Source organism: Acomys russatus, chromosome 12 (genome assembly GCF_903995435.1).
Source record: "Acomys russatus chromosome 12, mAcoRus1.1, whole genome shotgun sequence".
Taxonomy (NCBI): domain Eukaryota; kingdom Metazoa; phylum Chordata; class Mammalia; order Rodentia; family Muridae; genus Acomys; species Acomys russatus.
In genome coordinates, this window is record NC_067148.1 from 9548224 (window position 1) to 9571730 (window position 23507).

The 23507-nt window shown below is 46.1% G+C and overlaps 1 protein-coding gene across 1 annotated transcript in view; it reads right to left on the reverse strand.

The window, feature by feature from the left end:
- The window catches only part of Rftn2 (raftlin family member 2), a 56620-nt gene that overhangs the window by 14647 nt on the left and 18466 nt on the right, over positions 1-23507 (reverse strand). The window contains exons 4-7 of the mRNA XM_051153831.1: positions 20067-20340; positions 17991-18194; positions 8225-8346; positions 6961-7064 (exon numbers count right to left, since the gene is read on the reverse strand). Coding sequence (XP_051009788.1) covers positions 6961-7064; positions 8225-8346; positions 17991-18194; positions 20067-20340 — 704 coding nt within the window. The remainder of the gene's footprint in view (positions 1-6960; positions 7065-8224; positions 8347-17990; positions 18195-20066; positions 20341-23507) is intronic.

Below are 23507 nucleotides of genomic sequence, written 5' to 3' on the forward strand. Positions count from 1 at the left end.
CCTCTGCAAGGGGACCTGAGCTCACTTCCCAGCACCCACAGCAGGTGGCTGAAAATCACCTGTGCCTCCAGCCCGACGGGCTCCGACATCCTCTTTTCTCCCCCACGGGCATTTGCACACACAGGGCATTTATTCACATAGCCATATATATACTCATACATAAAATAAAATAATTTACAGTAATTAAAAGTCCTCTTAACACAATATAGTAATTACAACCACCCCCCAAAACAAAGCCTCCACCTTTGATTATAATCTCACCAGTTTTGCAAAAATTATTTTCACGTTTTGTTTCCTCTCTGGTTCTTCTCAGTACCTGCCTATGTTCATACCTGTGACCAGCGTGTATTTACATTTCCTTGCATTCCTTCTATATGTGATGGTATTTTTAATGGATATCTAAGATCTTCAAAAAGTGAAGGTACCAGAATGTACTATTTTCCCTTATGTTTTGGAAAGTAAGTTTCCTGCTAGTTCTAAATCATGCTGTTATTATATATATATATATATATATATATAACTAATTTGGGGAGCCTGTGGGGCACTTTATATGTGTTTCCCACTGAGATAGCCAAAGCCTGTTCGATTCTTTTGACATGCCTCTTTGTAGCCAGCCACTCTGTCCCTCTGACTTAGCTTTAGCTGTCATCATGGCAGAGCCCTCCTCGCCAGAGCCACTCAGGGCGGGATCCTCTGGAGTGCTTCCTAGGCTGCCTGGGTTCGTGGGGAGGCGTGTCCGCAGCAGCTACAGTTGCTCAGTAACCACGTCTATCATGCCAAGAGCCCGACAGAGCTGTGCTCTTTGCTGCAATTGATTCCATGCTCTCTGCTCTGGAAGAGGGCTGCGAGTGAAGCTTGGCCCTACAGCGTGCAGTCAGGGGACACTAGCAGAGCATTCCAAACGTATGGGAGCCACTAATTTGGGGAAGTAGGAGAGCTAACCCCCAAAGTGCTAGGAGGAGACTGCTACAATTTTATTTTTAAAAGATTTTTTGTTGTTGTTGTTTTGTTTTTCGAGACAGGGTTTCTCTGTGTAGCCTTGGCTGTCCTGGACTCACTTTGTAGACCAGGCTGGCCTCAAACTCAGGGGATCCACCTGCCTCTGCCTCCCAAATGCTGGGATTAAAGGCGTGTGCCACCACCGCCCAGTTTAAAAGACTTCTTACAGTCCATTTCATTTCAGTCTGACGTATCCTGTCAGAACACAACACTTTGGATGATGTAACTTTTGGGGATAAACTGTGAGGCACTATGAAAGGGATTAGCATATAGACTAGACTGCAGCTGTGTTTGGGAGTCCTGGGGTACACTGGAAAAAGCCAGCACCCGAGCACTCCAGGTCAAGGCCAAACACCCCAGTGGCGGTCTGGCTGCAGAAGCAGGAGGCCGGGCCATACAGCCTTCCAAGTAGCGGATGAGTTTAGGCTGCTTTGAAAAAGTCTGCTTAGCATCTGCTAAGTTACAATGTGCAGAGTGCACTGTAGTGGGGAATACTGCGGAAAATGAAAACAAGTGCCTCCCTCCGCCCCTTTCCCCACCCACCGCAAGGCAATCAGCCTGCTTAAACTCACAGGCCTGGTTGTTAGCCGGAGGCGGGGAGTACCAGGGGAAAACACTAAGCACTGGATCAAGAACCAGCTACTGAAAGCTTTGCTTTAAAATCCCAGTGAAGAGCCGGGTGTGGTGGCGCATGCCTTTAATCCCAGCACTCGGGAGGCAGAGGCAGGCGGATCGTTGTGAGTTTGAGGCCAGCCTGGTCTACACAGCGAGTTCAAGGCTAACACAGAGAGATCCTGTCTTGAAAACCCAAAATAAAAAATAAAATCCCAGCGAAGCTGGGCGATGTGGCACACATCTTCATCCCAGCACTTGAGAGGCAGATCTCTGTGAGACCAAGGCCACCCTGGTCTACATAGTGAGTTTCAGGACTGCCAGGCCTATGTAAAGAGCCCTGTCTTAAATTACTAAATGAGTGAATTCTAGTGAGTTCAGTTTTGCACAAAAGTAAATAACATGTTATATGTATATAGAAAAAAGCCAAACACTACCAAAACCCTCCAAACAGAAGAGTTCTAAATACAGCTTGATAATGCCTTCAGGGATTCTTAAAAATTGAAGCTATTTTTGTGGGATACCATGGGGCTGAAGATGTGATTTGGTGCTGCAGTTCTTGCTTAGGATGCCTGAGGCCCTGGGACACAGAGACAGACAGACAGATAGACAGAGACAGAGACAGACCATGAAAAGAGCAGGGAGTAAAAACACAAGTTACAGACATGGTGAAAGTTGCAATATTTAACTAAACTAATAAGAAATTCTCATCAATTATATTTAAATAATTTATATATACAATCTTAAATGTGAGCAAAAGACTCAAACAGGTACTTGATCAAAGAACTCAGTGGCTCATGAAAGGAAAATGTATTCAACCTCATTCATAAGGAAAACAATAACTAAAAGAGCCTGGAGAGATGGCTCAGGCGTTAGAAGCACTTGCTGCTCACCCAGAGCACATGGGTTGGATTCCCAGCACCCAGGACATGGGTAGCAACTGCCTAACTCCAGTTCCAAGTGGTCCCACACCTTTTCCTGGCTTCTGTGGGAATCTGCACTCGCGTGGTGCATAGATATATATTCAGGTGCGTGCATACACAGACAGACAGATAGACACACACACACACACATAAGCTAAAAACAAAAACAAAAGTCACATGGGGACCACAGAGATCACACACCACACAATGGTGCCATATTGAAGTACAGTGATAGCTTATGCTTGAGGAAAGGCAACGCTCCCACCCGGCTGCAGGTGAAAGCAGAAGCAGCCTACTTGGGTCAGTGATGATGACGACGATGACATTTATGTGGCCGAACTAAACAAAGAATGCCCAATGACCCAGCACTTTGACTTACAGAGTGCCCACAGGTGCACCCCAGGGTTCCTATAAGCTGGGAGGGACTGGCCACAACCACCAACAGGATAGATACTGTGGAGGAGGACGAGGGCCCGCATTGCTACACACAGACAAAACTCATGAATGAAAGCAACACAGAGAAAAGAGCGTCACAGCACGTAGGCTCACTTCCTGGCTGGCAGTGAGTGAATGCTTAAAGCGTGAGTTCATGTCCTTTGTGCTTAATGTACTTTCTATGTGTTTCATTCGCAGCAATTGTTTCTTCTGAGATTTTGTTATTTATTTTTATTTTATGTGTGTAGGTGTATGGTCCAAATGTGGATGCTGGGAGCTAAACCCCAGTCCTCGGGAAGAGCAGTCAGTGCTCTTAACCACGGAGCCCTCTCTCCAGCACCCACAACTGTTTTAAGGGCACACATTAATAGTTAATTTATTCCTGGTGCTGTAAATTACTTAAATGGCTATGGGTGAGAAGGCCGTTGTTCAGATGGGAATCTGCAACTGTCATTTGCCGGGTGGACATGAGGTGCCTGTCAGATCATTGAGAATCTTTATGCCCGGGGCCGCTGTCAGCTTTGGGGTGAGGAGTGTCTTTTTGCACTCAGCAGCTGTTACTGTTCTGACTCCTAACTGGTGAAGAGCTGAGAAAGTGAATAGTGGATACTCAGCCTCACACAGGACACCCACACCACCCGCTTGAGCCTAAGGGAGCATGGCGGAGTGGTGGGCTGGAGAAGGGGTATGCTGCCTGCTGGGCACAGCATGGCTATGGCACTCGTGACCTCTCTCTCAGTGTTGTGATAAATTACAGGCAGAAATTCCACAGGTTGGCAGCATCAACATTCTCTGTGGAGGGGGATGGGATCGACGGGCAGTAAATAGTTGCCGGGAGAGGAAGGAATGTTTTTGGCAGTGATGTGGGTACTGGAAGGCACCCATGTGCCTGGAAGTGAACCCTGATCCTTTTCCCGTAAGTAACCCAAAGTAAACTTATTGGCTCACCAAAATCAACCAAACAAAAAGAATGGATTCGTCTCTTGACCATTTAGTCACATGCACATGTGAGGTTAAAGGTCTTAAAGGCACGCAGGCTGGTGTGGGGCATCCCCTGTGACCGCAGCACTAAGGAGACCGAGGCTATGTGTTAACACGACATGAGGTACACTTGGCTGTCTCGTAAATGACTTCAGAACCAGGCGCCATGGCTGCTTCTGCATCTTTTCATGGGTAGATTGACCTTTTCTTTCTTTCTTTCTTTTTTTTTTTTTTTCCGAGATAGGGTCTCTCTGTGTAGCCTTGGCTGTCCTGGACTCACTTTGTAGACCAGGCTGGCCTCGAACTCACAGCGATCCACCTGCCTCTGCCTCCCGAATGCTGGGATTAAAGGCGTGTGCCACACACCACACCTTTTGTTTCTTAATTTCACTTAACAATGTTTGGAGAGTGTCGATATATTATAAAACATCAAATAATAACAACTGAACAGAAGCAAAGATGTGCCCTTTCCCCATTACAGTCTTGAGACACGCATCTATTCTAGAAGCACGTGGAGCTGGTCTGAGGGTTGCTAGACACATTCAAAACCTACAGGGTTGGATTATTCCCTAATACTGTCCTGAAACTTACCTTAAAAAACCCTTAACAAATGAAAAAAAATTTTTTTTAAATTACTCTATGTTTATGGGTGTTTTGTCTGTATGTAAACGTGCCACATGCCTGCAGTGCGTCAGGAAGCCAGAAAAGGGCATCGGATCCTCCTGAGACTGGAGCCACCGATGGCTGTGAGCCACCGTGTGGATGCTAGGAATCAAACCCGGGACCTCTGGAAGAGCAGCAGTGCTCCTAACCACTGAGCCGCCTCTCCAGGCCCCAATCCTTAAGTTATTACAGAAAGGACTCCCTGACAATGTATACTTAGTGAGCAGTCAGCCCCTTGCCATTCTAATAGCACAGAAAGATAAGCCCTCACAGGGACGGGGAAGAGGGCCGCCACCATAGCCTGGGAGGATCTGGGGCACAGTAGAAATGTGCATGGTGGTAAAGTCGTGGCACCTCTCTCCCTCTGTTCAAGAGCTGGCAATACAGCCACTCCTCGTGAGGAAGTCTCCAAAGCACGGGCTGCAGGTTAGGCCCTCACAGTTTGTCCCAAGATGGCTGAGTCTGGCTTCATGTCTCACAGCCTTGCTCCCACTTTCAGGTCTACAGGGATCACAGCATACTTTAGTTCCACCCTTAGGCTTAGGCCTTCGGTCCCAAACGGATCCTGACCGGATACAGGAAATGCCACTGCAGCTCAGCAGAAGTGGGCTGGCTGCCAGACGCCCTGCCCTTTCATTCAGAGCGCTGTGGGAAATGCTTAGCAGCGAGGCCAGCTGGGACCCCCGCATGAATGGCAAGGTTAATAACTATACGTCTCCTCAGGGGAAGGGGAGGAGGAAGAGGACAGGTTCAGGGTTTATGCATTTTGGAAGGTCTGTAATTCTTCCTGTATCAGGCCAAATGACACCTAGGACAGCCATCGAAGAGACAAATAAGCCGGACATGTTGGTGGCACACACCTTTAATTCCAGCCCTCAGGATGAAGAGGCAAGTAGATCTCTGAGTTTAGGGCCAGCCTGGCCTACCAAGTGAGTTCCAGGATAGCTAAGGCTACATGGAGAGACCTTGTCTCACAAACAAACAAACAAAACAAGTTGAAGACACAGGCACACACGTTGTTCAGGCAGTGTGTGTGGAACGCTGGGTACTGACCCATGGCTGAGGCAGAAGAGTTTCTCTGTGTTTCAGAAGCCCCTGCAAATTTCTCAAATGCCTGCATGTTTGAGGAACTTGGGACAAGGCAAATGCCTGGGTCCCATCCTCTAAGCGTCTGCCTGTCCCACTGGGGTGGGTCTGCAGCATCTGTAAGCATCGTGCGCTGGCTCACGTAGCCCACTGTGAAGACTGAGTGGTCCCTACTGGACTGATGCTCCACAGGTATGGTAGATGGAGAAAGTTAGGAAATTATGTGCGAGGGAGTTGGCACTCAGAGAAGGAAAATGGACGAGCTGTTTGTTTGTCTCTCGTTGCTCCTCTGAATGTCTTAGTGCGTCCTTGATCCCTCCGCCCTTGAAAAAAAAAAGTGTGGCTCTATCCTAAAGCCATGTGAGGCACAGGTTTTTACAGTCTGCGAAGTCCAGAGGAGACAGGTGAGACCTGGAAGCGTGAGTTCTCACACCTGTGCCTAGTTACACACGATGGCCACCGGGAATAGGAAGCCATGATGATAAGGCCCCGGGGGGCACTGTGCCACCTGAGGAAAGTAGACAGCTGGGTGGGGCAGCTGTGGCAGGCAGTGATGCTCAGGGTGACAGTCAGGGTAGAGGAGGCATCTCCGGGATGAAGAGACAGTGAAGCAGCTTACACGGAAGAATCAACTGGCTCCTTTAAAAATTATTTAATTAGACAGGCATGGTGGTGCATGCCTTTAATCCCAGTACTTGGGAGGCAGAGGCAGGTGGATCGCTGTGAGTTTGAGGCTAGTCTGGTCTACAAAAAATGAGTCCAAGATAGTCAAGACTGTTACACAGAGAAACCCTGCTGTCTTGAAAAACCACAAACACACACACACACAATTATTTAATTAATAAGATTTGGTGACCTACACCCCCCTCTTAAGAAAGTCTGAGCAGAGAGAGGAAATGGAAGTGCACACTGTGAGATTCTGAGTCTGGTGTCAGTGTGGGCATCCAAACAAGCACTGCAGGGGACAGCTAACCTGTCAGCTGGGAGCACGTGGAGGAGCAAGGCAGCCAGGGATCCCTTCCTGCCTGCTCCCACCCACAAGCCCTAAGCCTGGCTTGTGTGGGGACAGCTCTGCCCTCAGTGTGAGGAGGCCGAGGGTTTGTAGGCCTGGACCACGAAGGAACTGGATTTGCTAACCTCCAAATCCATGGAACCACATTAGAAGCATTTCTCACAGGTTTTAAACAAGCATCGGTTACTTTATCTCACAAATGAACAGATTTTAGGATGAAATGTGTAGGTGAGGACGCATGGGCATTACCTGTCATGTCTCAGTATGGGCGTAGGCAACACGCTTGTCAGAAGCCATCCAAACTCGGCCAGGGTGTGCAGCAGCGGGCCGTAATCAGTCTTGACTTCACAGCCCTGCATGAGTAAACATATGCGCTGACAGTCTGGTGGCAAATGCAGCCGGCCACCCAGCAGCTGGAATGAGGGGTGGGGGTGGGGTGAGGAGGGGTGGGGAGGGGTGGTGGCAGGAACTCCAGTGTGGTTCTCTGTCCACTGGTCCAGGGCCATGGAGCCCACGCAGGCCCCAGGAGCCCGCCTTCCGCCACCGCTCCCTTCACACACAGCAAGTGAACAGTGGCCATTCAGGCCTTTCTGTGGTCCTGGGAAAGCCGTGGTTCTCAGATTCCAATGTGTAGAGCTGGGAATCTGCATTTTAAAAGCTCCCTAGGGCGTCAGCTCCATGATTGCTTACAAAGTAGGTTCGGTCTGGGCACTGGGCTGCGGGTGGGCAGCCAGGGGACAGGGCCTCGGTGTGTAGCCTTTGTTCCTGCCTCACCGGAGCTCACTTGCATCTTTACTTCTGCCTCACACCTTCCCCAGCCCCCCTCAGTGGGGTTTCCAGTTTCTGTGAAAATGAGCTCTGTCCTCTATGGCTTTGTAAGGCCAGAAAGTCAAAATGTTTTCTTGAAAGACCCTGTCTGTGAGGGCCTCGTACCCTCAACAGGGGTCCCTGAAGGCATCTGTCCCCCTCAGAAGCAGTGGCTGTAGACATCTGAAGCTGGAACTGCACAACCCCAGTAGCAGTGTGTCACCTCTGATTAGGAAGGACAGTGCTGTGTGACATATCTGTCCTGGCGCCCACACAGGCAAGAAAACCTTTGGCTGTTTTTACTTCAAAAATCACCTTGGATGGTTAAAGAAGGTGCATCACGTTGATTGCTCATTGGTTCAAGACTAGGTGATGACTGGACCAATATTTCCAGCCAATCGCCAAGGCATTTTGTAGAGACAGTTTCAGCACCAGGGGGTTTTGTTTGGAGCTAAAAATCTCAGGTTTAGGGGAACCTTTTTTTTTTTTTTTTTTTAGGTGCAGACAACTGTTTTTGCTATTTTACTGAAATGTTTGAAAACGTGGGTAAAGCTCATGAAAGAAATTTGTCCATCCTTTTCTAATGACATTTCGATGCGAGGGACCATCTGTGTTTAAGGATACTGTACATACTGGGTAACGATGACCTTTACTGTGTAAAATCAAACAGAAAAGGAAACCAGAACTGTCAGAAACTGCAGCTCACCTCGATGATGGTCCACTGTTCTACCACAATGGCATCGTTTCCTCTCCTGTTAGAACCGGGAACTCCAGAATCTTCTTCTTCATAGATAAAAAAGCCTTCCAGAGATTTAGGTGAATGGTCCCCTGCGGGGGGAAAAGATACAATTCAGTTTCTAAGGATTGCCAAATTCCTTAGGGTCACCATGATAGCAAGCTGGAAGAAAAACTTGTCAACTGGAAGCTGTTTCCTTGTGCGTGTGCCCCAGGTTCCAGCCTGGCAATGCACAGAAGCTGGGTGAGGTGACTTGCACTTGTAATCCCAGGATTTGAGGAGAAGCAGAGATAGGAGGTCATCCTTGGCTACATAACAGGTTTGAGGCCAGCCTGGGCTACATGGCATGCTCTTTTGGACTACAGGAATAGGCTGGAGAGATGGCTTAGCACTGTGCTGGCTGTTCTTCCGGAGGATGGGGTTCAGTGCCAGCACCCACACTGGGTAGCTCACAGCTGTCTTTAGCCTCAGCTTCAGGGAACCCCATGCCCTCTTTTGGACTCTAAGCCCCAGGTTCAGTGGGGGACCCTGCTCCCCAAAATAAGGTGCAGAGTGACAGGGAGAGATAGCTGGATGTTGACCTTTCTGGTCTCCACATTCATGCGCTTGGGCAAGTGCACACATGTATCACACCACACACACACACACACACACACACACACACACACACACACTATAGACACCGAACAATTCGTTACTTCAGTGCATTAAAAAATCCCAAGTCCCCACACAGTGACCGGAAGACGCTAGCAGAAGTCATTGTCCCACAGGCCCTGCTGGGAAGGAAGTTTAAAGGAAGTCCTCTCTGAGTTTTTCTTGAATAGTTGACAATAAGCATATGGCATAACCTAAAGGGCTTAGTGGGAATTCTTTTGTCTCTTTTTTTGCAATAGAAGACATTTTTTTTCTCATGGTCGTGTGGTGGGTAAACATTGTGGGGTTTATGTAGCACATGTCACATCCAATTTCCCCCTGTTTGTCACAGAGAACAGAATTGTTTTGTTACAATTATAACATGTACATACTGACTATAATGAAGACATTTGTTTTTTGCCTATAAATACGTGGTTATACATCAGAAGTCTTAATAAGTATTTCCATTTCAAAACAAATGTTCTCTCATGCCCTCTAAAATAAGAGCCCAGTAGTTGTAATAAATGCCTTTAATCCCAGCACTCAGGAGGCAGAGGCAGGCTGAGATCTGAGTTCGAGGCCAGCCTGGTCTATAGAGTGAGTCCAGGGCAATGATGGCTACACAGAGATCTCTGTCTCAAAAAACCAAACCAAACCAAACCAAACCAAACCAAACCAAACCCAACAACCCCCTAGCTCCCCACTATTCCGATGACCTTACCTCGTGTTTTTGCTGATAGTCTGCCACCCTGGTTGAATAAATTGCTTAGGATGCTCCGAGTATAATCTGTACTGCATGTTTGTATTTTATTAAGGAACATATTTTGTAATTTATCACCATATTAATTTTTATTTTATTGTCACAATCTCCATTAAAAATGATTTGTTTGTTCTAAAAAAAATTCCTGTTTTGTTGGGAAATTCTGCTGCTGAGGGCACAGTCCACCATGACCAGAAAGCCCTTAGCTGTGTGCAAAATGGAGGATTCCCTTTGTCAGTGCGGTTCCTCTGTGCCCAGGGAGTCCAGATCCCCATACCTTCTCCCTGAGGCATGTCAGGAAGTCCTAGGGAAGTTACAGGTCACATTCCTTTTCTCCTGATAAGAACCCATTCAGCCTCAGGAGGCAGAGGCAGGCGGACTGCTGTGAGTTCGAGGCCAGCCTGGTCTACAAAGTGAGTCCAGGACAGCCACGGCTACACAGGGAAACCCTGTCTCGAAACAAAACAAAACAAAACAAAAACCCCACAACCCCCCCCCCCCCCAAAAAAAGAACCGATTCAGCCTGGGATTCCTGGCATGCCTCTCCATATAAATGAGGCATCTCAGTGCCTTCAGCAATAGTCTATACCCACCCTGAGGTCCCTACCTCCTCTCCAAAGTTCTATATAACCCTCATTCACCCGGAATAAAAATTGAACTGCCTCCCGGAAGCTGGTCTTGGAAGTTGTCCCTGTCGGTCACCCCTGCTCTCTTTGCCCTCGCGGACCAACCATTACATTGATAATTTTCTGAATAAGAAAGGCTAACAAATTTTCACATGATATTTTAAGCTTAAAAAATAAGACAAAACTAATTTTAATGTAATTGTTTAGTGTTAATATTTATTTAGAGGCTGAAATATGAGAGCAAATTTTTTTTTTATTCTTTTTGAGACAGGGTTTCTTTGAAGCCCTGGCTATCCTGGACTTGCTTTTGTAGAACAGGATGGCTTCGAACTCACAGAGATCTGCCTGCCTCTGCCTCCTGAGGCAAATTGGTTCTTACTTTTTTCTCTTTCTTTCTTTCTATTTTTTATTTTTAAAGACAGGGGTTCTCTCTGTAGCTCTGGCTATTCTGGAACTTGTTCTGTTGACCAGACTGGCCTCGAACTCTGAGATTTGCCACTTCTACCTCCTGAGTGCTGGGATTAAAAGCCACCACACCTGGCTTTCCCTCACTTCTCTTAAAACTATTAGCATTTAAGGAAGAATACAAAGAGAATGCACATTTTTTTGAGATGGTTCCTAGAAACACAGTAAAATATGTTCTGCTTCCTTTGACTATGGTCCCCACTGTTGTGCCAGTTACCAGTAGAATTAGAACCAATAATTAGAGCTGTATTTTATAGGATAGGGCTGTGGATTTTAAAAGAATTATATATTGCAGTAATTACACAGTTACAACCTGCCTCTATTTCCTTCAGGACTTTACAGTATGAAAACTATGTTTCTTGTGTTCAATATTAGAAGATACACACCTCTAACCGTTTGTTTTGTCTCGAGACAGGGTAGCCTGGAACTTGTTAAATAAACCAGGCTGGCCTCAAACTCAGAGATCTGTCTGCCTCTGGGATAAACGGCATGTGCTACCAAGCTCGGGTATAAGCCTTAATTTTTAAAAATTTTGTCTGTCTGTCTGAGTAGTCTGTGTGTCCAACTTATGGTGCTTGTGGAGGTCATAGGCCGACTTGCGGGAGCCAGCTCTCTTCTTCCCTGTGTGATCTCAGCCGGTAAGCGTGGCTGCAAACACCTTCTCGTGGAATCACCACACCGACCCACTTCTAAACCCCTCGGTTTAAAAGCAAGCACAATTTGTATACTCCAACAATGCGGAGATAAAAATGAGGCTCACTGTAATGCAGCACTGTTGGTGAATGCTGTACAAAGGAAGCCAGATACAAAAGACTACAAACAGCCTGGCCGAGCGCTAGCCAATGCCTGTAATCTCAGCATTTGTGAGGCGAAGGTGGAGGGATTTTGCTGAGTTGAAGGGCAATACGGGCTATAGAATGAAACCCCTTTTCAAAACCCATGTGGGACAAAGTAGTATAATTTGTAGAGTAAATTCTATCTTGGTGTAGTCCAAAACAGGCATCCCAGGGCAAGTGGGTGAGGAGACAGGCAACACTAGCTGGAAGGCCATAGGAAGCCTTCTGGGATTCTATCAAGTCCTGATCGTGAGTCTGTGTGTTCCCTTTAGCTACACATTGAACGAATGCTCTCCACTCTGTATGATGTACTTTAGTTACAAACCAAAGTCCTTGCTTTAGAGTCGCTAGTTGGCTCTCTCAGCGCTCACACTAGGGCCACTGATGCCTGCACTGACCGTTCTGGGAGAGAGTGCTTAGTCTTTGACACATTCTCTCAACAGCAGTGGCAGCGAGAATGAGCTGCAAGGACAGCTTGGAGAGGGGTTAAGTTTCGAGGTGCGGGGGGGGGGCGGCGCACAGATCTTAAGGATAGCTTTCCTCATCACTGTTCTGCTGGGAGCATTGCCCCTCAACATGGCAGAGCCCAGATAACACTGGATAGCCCAGAACTTTCCAATGGACGGGCCTTCGCGGTTCAGGTATGTAAAAATACAGGGCGCCCCCTCCTGCCCAGAGAAGTTTTAACTACACACCCTCCATGTCTGACAGTGGTAGCATGTTCTGTGTGCATGCTCTGAAAATGTTATGAAGCCTGGCATGACTCACTGTTCTCTCTCCCTCTCCTTCTCCCTCCTTCCAGCCTGTTCTCTCCTGAATACCAACACTAGCCAAATACGTATGTGTCCTACTTCTGGGCAGGGACAAAAGTGAGTCTCAGCAAGCATAAGGTTTCTTTATTGTCAATGTTCTGTCTTAAATGCAAACTTTGCATTCCTCTTAAATATATTCACCTTATCCAGGCATGGTGGCACACTGCTTTAATCTCACAACTGGGGAGAGAGAGGCAGGTGAACGTCTGTGAATTCTAGGCCAGCCTTAGCCTACACAGTGAGCTCCAGGTCAGCTAGGGTCACAAATAAACAGTTAAAATATATTCATCTTGACTGGTTGTGGGTAGCTACCTGTAATCTTAGTTACTTGGGCAACTTAACGATACCCTTTTTCAGAGTGAAACACAACACACACACACACACACTGAAACCCCAAAAGGCTGGGATTAGTTTAGTTGTACAGTGCTTGCCACACATTGGTGAGGTCTGGGGTTTGATGCCAGAACCACAAAAGAAAAACAAATATACTCATTGTATCTTTAAAAGAAATGCTTGTCCACCATTTCCCTTTCTTTAAAAAACAAAGCAAAAACTAATTCGAGAAAGGAAAAAAACCCTTTCCTCAAGTTCCAGGTTTATCCTGCAAAACTGTGACCTTGTGACCAATACATTCCCTGGCTCAGGAGCAAATGTCCTAAGGGTACTTATGTGTGGGTCAAGGAGCGCAAGGCTGAAGGATTCCCTAAGACCAAGCTACATGTCTGGACATGTGACCTTACACATTCCTTTTAACCATGGCAACGACATTAATGTAAACGTCAGCATCGCCAACACCACATTTCTGGGACTTGTGGTCTACAGGCTGTGTTGCTTATTAACCTGTCCAGGTGGGCAGGGACCATCTGTGAAGTGGGGGCCAGTGTGCACGGTCACTGCTATTCTGTGTCTCTATCACGTACGCCCTATCAGAATGATCTCAACCTCTCTTTAGGGACTGCTAGAGTAATCAGCTGTGTCGGTTTGAATGAAAATGGCCTCCATAGGCTCATATAGTTGATACTTGGACCCCAGTTGGGGGGAACTGTTTGGGAAGGACTAGGAGGTGTGGCCTTATTGAAGGAGGTGTGGCTTTATTGAAGGAGGTGTGGGCTTTGATGTCATTCCCTGTTAGTGCTCTCTCTCTCTCTCTCTCTCTGTGTCACCTACTTGCAGGTAAGGATAAGCGCTCTTAGCTCCAGCTCCAGGGCCATGTGTGCCTGCCTGCTGCCTCGCTTTCTGACATCGTGGTCACAGACTCCAACCCCGCGCAACTGTGAGCACTAAATTAAAATTCTTTAATGAGTTGCCTTGGTCATGGCAACAGGAAAGTAACTAAGACATCACTCTGTCTCTTCTTTTCCTTAATGGTCCACGTCCCCAAATGAAGCCAGAAAGGTCCTTTCAAAATGAAAACCAGATCATGGCTCCCTTGTAAAATATTTAGCTAATGAACTGAAATAACTATACTACATGGCAGTTAGGGTGACATACTCTGGCTTGGGAGATGGCTCAGTAGATAAAGACATTTGCAGCCAAGCCTGGTGATCTGACTGCAAGGAGGGACCTGACCCCTGTAAGTTGTCCTTTGACCTCCACACATGCACTGTGGCAAGCACACACCCACACATCTACACAGAATTAGTTAAAAAATGAGCACACACTCCACCTTGTTGGCCACACTGCGTCCTAGTTGTACAAGTGTGGGCATGTGGCTTAGTGGCTGTACCCATCAGTTTTCTCATAGGCTTGCTTGTGTGCATGGAATGAATTATTCCACGCAAGGTGTAGAATGACGCTGGCAGAGAGATAGAAAGCGCACTGGCCAGCTCTTGCCAATGCTGCGTCGACGCACAGGACCCTGCATGATGGCCCTGCCCACCTCTCACACCTGGTCCAGAGCCAACTTTCCCTACATGCTCTGCTCCTGCCACACAGATCTGCCAGGTTCTTCTCGCTTGCTCTGCACTCTTGCCTTGATGGGTCTGGCCCGGTTCTTACATGCCTGCCTCCTATGGCCTCCTAGGTTATTACTGTCCTGTACATATGTTTGCGTATGTGTGTGTACACATGTGAGTGTGTGCATGCTACGGCACATGTGTGGATATGGGGGGAGGTTTGTAGGAGTCAGGTCTCTCCTTCTGTCACGTGGGCTCTGGATAGCCGAATTTAGGTGGTCAGGCTCAGAGTCAAGCATTTTACCTTGGAGCAAGTTACCACCTTGAGAGTCCCAGGCCATCCTTTCTTGTACATTGTTCCCTGGTTCTCTTGTCACCATGTTCTGCTGGGTATTCTCTGAACATTTTTCTTTGTTTGTTTTGTTGTTGTTTTCTTTTTTTGAAAGAACTGATATTTTGAGCTGAATTTTATTGGTAATAACTGTGCTTGTGATATGGTTTAATACAAATAATTTGAAAATAAAAGGAAGCTAATCTGAAGCATGTATTTCCAGATGCACAAGGCAGCCATCTAATCAAAATCTAAATTTGAATTCACAAATATTTATATTTGGCTTTCATTATTCAAATATCTTATTTTTTCCATATACCAGAAAATTATCAATCAAGAAGCAATGAGAAACTCACATTTCTCTTCATTCTTATTAGAATTTGCTGTCTAAAGGGGGTATTTCTTGGGGAACACATGTAGTTACAGTAGTGATAACCTTTGAGATGGTCTCACAGTATGGTGTAGACTGGCCATAAACTCCTGACAACACTCAGCCTTACTGATAGGTTTACAAGCTTGAGCAACCATACCTAGCTTTTATTTCAACAAGCTTTTCTCATTTTGAAAAGTTGGTTTTGGAATTATAGGAGCATGGAAAATGAGACACATTCCAAAGTAGCTTACAAGCAGAGCTGAAACACCACCGTGTAACTTCTCCCCTGGGCATCTCTCACGCATCCTCTCTTCTTTCTTATCTTTTCTCTTCTTTTTTTAAAAATTTTTTTATTATTAATTTATTCTTGTTACATCTCAATGGTTATCCCATCCCTTGTATCCTCCCATTCTCCCCTCCCTCCCATTTTTCCCTTACTCCCCTCCCCTATGACTGTGACTGAGGGGGACCTCCTCCCCCTGTATATGCTCATAGGGTATCAAGTCTCTTCTTGGTAGCCTGCTATCCTTCCTCTGAGTGCCACCAGGCCTCCCCCTCCAGGGGACATGGTCAAATGTGAGGCACCAGAGTACGTGTGAAAGTCAGACCCCACTCTCCACTGAACTGTGGAGAATGTTCTGTCTTGTTGTTTTTTTCCAGAGGGTTTCTTTGTGTAGCCTTGGCTGTCCTGGACTCACCTGTCGACCAGGCTGGCCTCGGACTCACAGACTCTCCCTACTTATGCCTCCTCGAGTGCTGGGATTGCAGGTGTGCGCCACCGAGCCCGGTTTATTTTTTTCTTACTTTTGAAATTGTGTGTATGAATGTATGGTTTCACACCTTCACAACCTGCTTTGTGGCCACGCTTGCTCATTATTGCAAACTCGGAGCCTGAGCATATACATAGATGAGAAAGACACACACTTTCCAGCCTTGTCACCCCACTACACTTCTTGAAAGGAAGAGAATCTATAAAAAAATCTCTTGCGATGTTAGGTCATGCTCTGCCAAGGTTAACTTTTCACTATATTGCCCCTCTCCACAGCTGTCTCTAGAACATTCTCTCCAGTGTGATGGGCAATGTTGAGTTTTCCTCCTCCTCCTTCTGTTTTTTTGAGACAGGGTTTCTCTGTGTAGCCCTGGCTGTCCTGGAGTCCCTTTGTGGACCAGGCTGGCCTCAAACTCAGAGATCCACCTGCCTCTGCCTCCCCAAGTGCTGGGATTAAAGGAGTGTACCATTGCCCCTGGCTAAGTTTTATACTTCTATTTCTCCATACTGAGCTGATTTCTGACAGTATTTGGGATGGTTCCCTGTGTGTTTGGGATGGCAGGCATTAAACATTCAAACAAAGAGTCCAATCAACCCTTCTTCTTCTCACAGTGACACACACCCTGACCAGTCTCCCCTCTGCAGTGTCCCTAGGCACTCTCAGGAAGGTCCTGGCGGCACACCAGTGCCCAGACCTCACAGACTGAGGTGGACAGTAAAGATCTGGCAAAGAACAGTGTCTGAAAAGACATTGCTGAGCTGTTGAAAGATGGACAGTCTCCCCGGGGCTCTAAGAACTAAAGCCCCACATGGTTTCTGCCTAAGCAGCTGCTGTAGCTAATTTTATTTCCATCAGGCCAGGCCCAAGTCAGGAATGCCCGAGAGAGACTGCAAAGAGTATTTTTGCTTTTCCTTAGGCAGTTTGTCACTAACCAAAACTTGAAATGTCACCAACCTAGATGCTGTGAAGAGAAGATGGAGAAGAAGAGGGAGAGAAACAGTGAAGCTCAAAAAACAGCCTCCAAATAGACGTACAGACGTACGAGAGTATGACACTGCACATAATGCGTGCCTGGAAGGGAGCCTCGGGACCTCATCTGCCCTGTCCTCACTGGAGTCCCACAGCAGCAAAGAGGGAATTTCAATTCCCCGACTAGGAAACATGCCTGCCAGCCCCTGTCCCGGGTCCCCAGACCACAGAGCTAGAAAGTATCAGGAGAATTTAAACCTAGGTCTGTTGGATTCCTAAGTCCTCTTTCTTTTCATCAAACCTTGTTATTTCTACAAAAGACCAAATTGGAAGATGTTTCCAGCAACCAGAAGATGCGGAGGAATGTTTACTGAGCACCTGCTGTGTGCCAGGCATCTCTGCATGATGTTGCATGCCCAGGCACACCTTGGGCTCTGGTAAAAGGATCTCCTGGAGCCACAGGTTCCGTGCCGTCATAGCTGCCCCAGGGAAGGTATTACACGGTTCCTTTTAGGACAGAGTGGTCTGATTTCTCCCCCACTCTTTGTTCCAACCTCATTGAGCTTAAAATCATAGCAACCCCAGATCCCACCTTTCTGGTGCATCCTCTGCAGTCTGCCCACACTATTTTTCTTCCATTTCTTTGAACACTACTCTCTCTTAAAGTCCTTTTTAAGGAAAGTCGTTTGTTTGTTTTTGAGACAGATAAGACATTTTAACTCAGTGAAAAAGATTAGAGAAAGAGAAACAACAATTAAACAAAACTTGCAAACAAAAAAAATCTTTTTATCTCTCTGTGTGTTTGCTGTGATATGGGCACATGTGAGCCATGTGCATGCCTCTGCATTCATGTGGAGGCCAGAGCTCACTTTGGGGAAGTTGGCTTTCTTCTATCTTGGGTCCTAGGCCTTGAACCCAGCTTGTGGGGGCCTACTGCAGCTTCCTTTGCCTGCTGGCCAAAGCTTTTTTTTTTTTTTTGAGACAGTTTCTCTGTGTAGCTTTGGCTGTCTTTGACTGCCTTGAACTCACAGCGATCCACCTGCCTCTGCCTCCCAAGTGCTGGGATTAAAGGCGTGCACCACCATGCCCAGCTAGGCCAAAGCTTTTAAATCAAAGCTACAAATCTGTGCAGTGACTGGAATATATATTTAGAAGAATTATACCCATCTTTATAGCCATATGACTCCAAAGGTAAAAATACTTTCATTGGTTTTGACATAAATCTAGATTATTTACATATAAATATATTCCTATTGTGAAACTCACCTTTAGGTGTCTCCCAGCATACAAAAGAGTCAATTAGAGACAAGCCTTGCTTGTAATAAAATGTAGTTAATTCTAGCCAGTTGGCATCAAGTGTGCTGATGACAGCTCCTTTCCTTGTCACTTTCATGGACAGAACGCCTTCCTGATAGGTCCAGCAGGCTGAGTCCTCCTCAAAAGCATTGAAGACCATGTAGAGCTTGTTATCTGGAGCGAAGTGTTCACAGAGAAGGGAAAACCATAATCTTACCGTTCAAAATTCACAAACAATTTGTTCTTCATGAGACATTAAAAACATACAAATAAATATAGAAATAAGAAACATACCCACCACTCAATTAAAGAAATGTATGTATATATGTTGTGATGTGTGTCTGGGTGCATGCACACATGGAGAGTGGAGGCTCATGTTGTGTGTCTTTCTCAGTCTTTCTCTACCTTAGCTTTTGAATCCAGAGCTCATGATCTGGCCATCTTGTTGACCTGTCCAACACTGGAATTACGGGCATGCACTTCACAGCTGCCTTTTATGGGGGAGCTGGGCAACAGGTTGATATTTGTGGAGCAAGTGCTTTCCTGACTGAGCTGCCTCTACACCCTCCCTACCCCCACCTCGGCGTAATCAAATGCTAACATTACAGCATGTTGGCTTTGAATTGTTTCCTAATAGAAATAAGACAATGGACACAGTGGAGGCTGCTATGCAGTATTTACCCAGCAGTATATAGTCCCCAATCCCAGTCTCTAAAAACATTAGAATGAATTTGATACTTATTGTTCTCACAAGTTTTTAAATGTTATTTACCATATAAATATTTTACTGTCTAAAAATATGCTTTAACAGGAGTTGAGGATTTAGCTCAGTGGTAGAGAACTTGCCTAGCAAGTGCAAGGTCCTGAGTTTGGTTCTCAGCTGAAAAAGAGAAAGAAAAGAAAAGAAGAAGAAGAAGAAGAAGAAGAAGAAGAAGAAGAAGAAGAAGAAGAAGAAGAAGAAGAAGCCCAGCACAACTTTAACAGTTTACTGTTCCATAGTCATCTCCTGGTTCTTTCTCTAGAAGATGATGCTCAAATAATTCCCTGCCACGCACAGGACACTGGACACGTCCCAGAACCCGAGAGCCTGCAGTCCACTGCACAGTCTAGGGCCAGAGCTCACACAAGGCTGGGAGCAGCTGTCAACTGGCCAGGGCTGCTGTGGCAGGCACTGGGCCGCTTCCCTTTACAGCCCCCTGAAAGAGGCTCTGCAATGCCCCCTTTTAGACAGAAATCAAGGCCTTTGTCTCCAGAGCCCATGTTAGCTCCACGGTTTACAGAGTCTTTAGTTTCCTTTGATGTTGCTTTGAAAAAAACATTCCTGCAAAGATGTCAGGAAACTTTGACACGTCAAAAAGAAAAGAGTAAATACTCTCCGATTTCTTGGGAAAACTTGAGACTTGACAGAGAAGAACAAAGCTATTGTCTATAGCTATTTCTGGCTGTGGGCAGCCCTGTTACAATATCTGACTCATCATAATGTTCCATTGTCATATTCCAGTGATGATCAAAGCGCGCCCACTGAGCTCAGAGGTGGAAAGCGTGTGTGCAACAGGAAAGGCCTGCACCGAGGTTCTCACACCCTGCTTACCAGACACTTGTAAACCAAGCTCCTATCTTGGTCAAGTCAGCTCTTTCATTTTATTAGAGGGCTAAGGTGACTGACTGGCTCGCAGCGCCAGGGGGAGAAGCAACGTCTGGAACACTGCCCTGCCTTACTCCTTCCTATAATAACTTAAAAAACAATCCCACAAGTTTAGATTCTTAGTTCACTGTCCTCATAATTGGCAGCCACTTGCTTTGCCTTATTTTCTTTAAGATAAATGTGTAGTTTGGGGAACATAAGAATACACTCTCACTGGCTTTGGTGGTGCACGCCTGTAATCCCAGCACTCGGGAGGCAGAGGCAGGCAGATCTCCGTGAGTTCAAGGCCAGCCTGGTCTAGAAAGCGAGTCCAGGACAGCCAAGGCTACACAGAGAAACCTTGTCTCGAAACTCCTTCTCCCCGCCAAATGAATACATCCTCTTCCCATGTGTGCCCTTACCGTCTCCCCACTTTGGTTTAGGGGTGCTGGGACTACTGTCTCCTTCTGTCGGATGCTGTCCACTTTCATGTTCCTCCTCCACTCCGCTTTCAGATGAGTGTCCTTGGAAGGCTCCTTGGTTCCAGCTTTTGCTGTTGTCTTGGGAACCGTGTCTCATGTGCAGCCCCGACTCTACAACGCCATCGTGGCCAGCTCCATTACAGTGTTTAGGCGGCGAGTGACACTGTGACACGAATCCGACAAATTTCCTTCCTCTTTTAGCAGCAGCATTGATCTGAGGTTTAAAGAGATGGCAGGACCAAGGTTAACCCCATGTACGACCCAGTCCACCACCCTCCAAGCCCCGAGGAGGCCATCCGAAGACACGGGAAACTGGTAAGACACACCGCTCGGCCAGCTGAGACCCTCTAAAGCACACAGCCCCCCCAAGACCGTGTCTCAGTGGCAGCATGACTTGTCACACAGAACTAATCTGCTTGAGAAATGATAAAAACGGGACCATATTTTTCTCTGAAATTCTGCCACATGTGGCAAGAGCTAGTAAATTTATAGCACGAGTTTTGGAGACTATTAATTATGGTCTTTGCATTGGAGCAAAATGAAAGACGGCTTCAGAATACTCCCAAGGTAACTGAAACAAATACAGCCGCACGATTAAAGAAGACATTAATTTAAAGACAAAATGCACTCAGCACTATTTGATGTTGATCAAGAAAAATGTTAAAAGATCATTCGTGCACATATAAAGTGTGAGTCCAGCTCAAGGCGGCTGAAATGAAGCTTTCCAATCTGTGAATGTGGGACGGCTACCTCTGACCTGGGCCAGATACACGGGATTAGCTTTGCTCTTGCCAGTCAGTAACCAGGCTCGGAAGCACATGCCATGAAGTCAGAGAAATGGTTCGAGATCTTAGCCGAGGTGACTTTCTTGCTTGGTACCACTTCTGTGCACATATTTGTGAGATTATCATCTTATTTCTTTTACACATGCAGTGCTTAAGACCCAAGCGCCCTCTTCTCTGCTCTGTTTGCAGTGGTGTTCTCCTGTGTGCAGCTGGCAACTCTGCCCAGGGTGAATACTGTCTTCTCTGTCTTTGTATTGTATTGTTTGATAGATGCACTATAAACACTTATTAAATAAGCAAAAATAAGGGACAGTGTAGAAATATAAGTGTTTTTTGTTTTTTTTTGAGGCAGGGCTTCTCTGTATAGCTCTAACTGTCCTGGACTTACTCTGTAGACCAGGCTGCCCTCAAACTCAGAAATCCACCTGCTTCTGCCTCTCCTGTGCTGGGATTAAAGCCCGGATGAGGAGGGTGCCAGGAGCCACAGCTCCAGACTGTGGCGGCCCGGCCTCATTCACCTAAGGGTTACATTCTGAGAGGTAACACTGTACAGAGACTTGGACATTACCACAGTTTTCCTCTCCCAGATGTCCTGGGAGAAAAGAGGGTGGTATGAGAGGGTTCGGCATTCTGTGAGTAGGAAGGGGTCAAGTTCTTGTCAGTGTCTCCCCTACATGTCAATTTCACGGAGACATTCCCAAATGTTTTTCTTACTATAACATATTTTTTTTCCCTCCTGGAAAAGTCTGTGAACAAATATATTGATATCTTTTCCACTTTAACTTGGGGGATGATTCATTTTAATTACATTTATTTATGTGTGTGTGTGTGTGGCGCACGCGCGTGCGTGCGCGTGCTTGTGCATGCACACAAGTACATGCATGTGTCCTGGTGTGATACACTTGTAGTGGTCAGGGGACAGCTACTAGGAGTTAGTCTCTTCTTTTGTCATGCGAGTCCCTGATTTGAACTCAGGTCGTCAGCTTTGGTAGCCATGCCTTACCTCTTGGGCTGTCTTGCCAGCCTGGGAGGACTGATATTTTTAAACGCTCTGTTTTAAAACCCAGAGAGAAGAAAGAAATGCAAACTAAATATTAAAAATAGAATGGCCAGGGGTGGGGATCCAGCTCAGAGTAGAATGCCAGCATGCATGAGGCATGCGTGGTCAACCCTCAGTACCACCGACAAGGAAACAAACTAAAAATAGAGGACGCATTAATATACTGTTAAAGCCTGATCTGAAAATTAGCTGTTCAGCAATAAAGTCTCCCACAAGGTGTCTGTGCAAAAATAATATTTGGTATTCACCCATTGCTCTCGCTCATGCCCAGGGCAGTGGCGGGTGTTTCCCATGTGTGTTTCCCAACGCTCCTTACTCAGAGAAGAATCCCATTACTCTAATTGCTGAAACAACAGCGCTTTCCTGTTGAGCAGGTCTTTAACTGTGTCCAGGAAGCTAGATTCAAAACAAGGGCCCTGATGGCCATCCATCAAGACTCAATCAGTAGCTACATTTTTGTTTTCTAAAGAAGCTGTCTGGAGTGGATTTATTTCCAGAAAAGGAAAACAAGACTAAACAAAAAACCCCAAAAAACAAAACCCCAAACACCCCAGAATAGCAGCAGTAAACAGGGTGTGCATTTTGTAACGCGTGGAATTTTCCTTCCAGCAGTTGAATGGCAGCTTTGTACCTAAAAGGGAAACATCATTAGCAGTTGTTACTGGCGGGACGCACACCACAGCGATGCTCCACAAGTGGGCAGCCGCTGCTTGGAACCACCCACAGACACGAACGTCATCATTTCTTTTTCTCTTTTCTTTGTAAACTCAGGGCCCCCCTGACTCAGTTTGCTACAAGCTGGGATTACACCAGGCCTTCCTCAAAGGGCTGTAGATGTGACTCAGCAGCCTCACTCCTGTCTCACAGCCTCTAGCCGAAAGACAGCGCCTAGCGTTCTTAACTCTATATGTTTAAAGTAAACAAAGGCTAGCTGGCTGTGGTGCTGTGTGATTTAATCCCAGCACCACGGAGGAGGCAGAGTGAGGCTGATCTCTGTGAGTTCAAGGCCAGTTTGGTCTACAATCAGTGGTTCTCAATCTGTGGGTCTCCAATGGCAAACCTCTAACTCCAAAAATATTTACAATATGATTCATAGCAGCAGCGAAGTTACAGTTATGAAGTAGCAACAAAAATACTTTTATGTTTGGGGGTCACTACAACATGAGGAACTGCATTAAAGGGTCACAGTGTTAGGAGAGTTGGGACTACTGGTCTACATGGAGAGTTCTAGGGCAGCTAAGGCTACATAGTAAAAGACTGTTTAAAAAACAAAACAATAAAAAAACCACAAAACAACAATAACAAACAAATAAAAGCTAAGAACGTATAAGAATGCCAATGTGACTAAAATATCATAAAAAATTCCACCAATTTAATATATATGTTTTTCTTGCGTTAGTCAATCTACATTTAGTGTTCTTTTTTTTTTAGTTATGCAGCTTCCAAAGTATACATTGATTGTAAATTTTCCTTGATCTCTTTTGTTTTGTTTTATTTTATTAATTTATTTAGATTACATCTCAATTGTTATCCCAT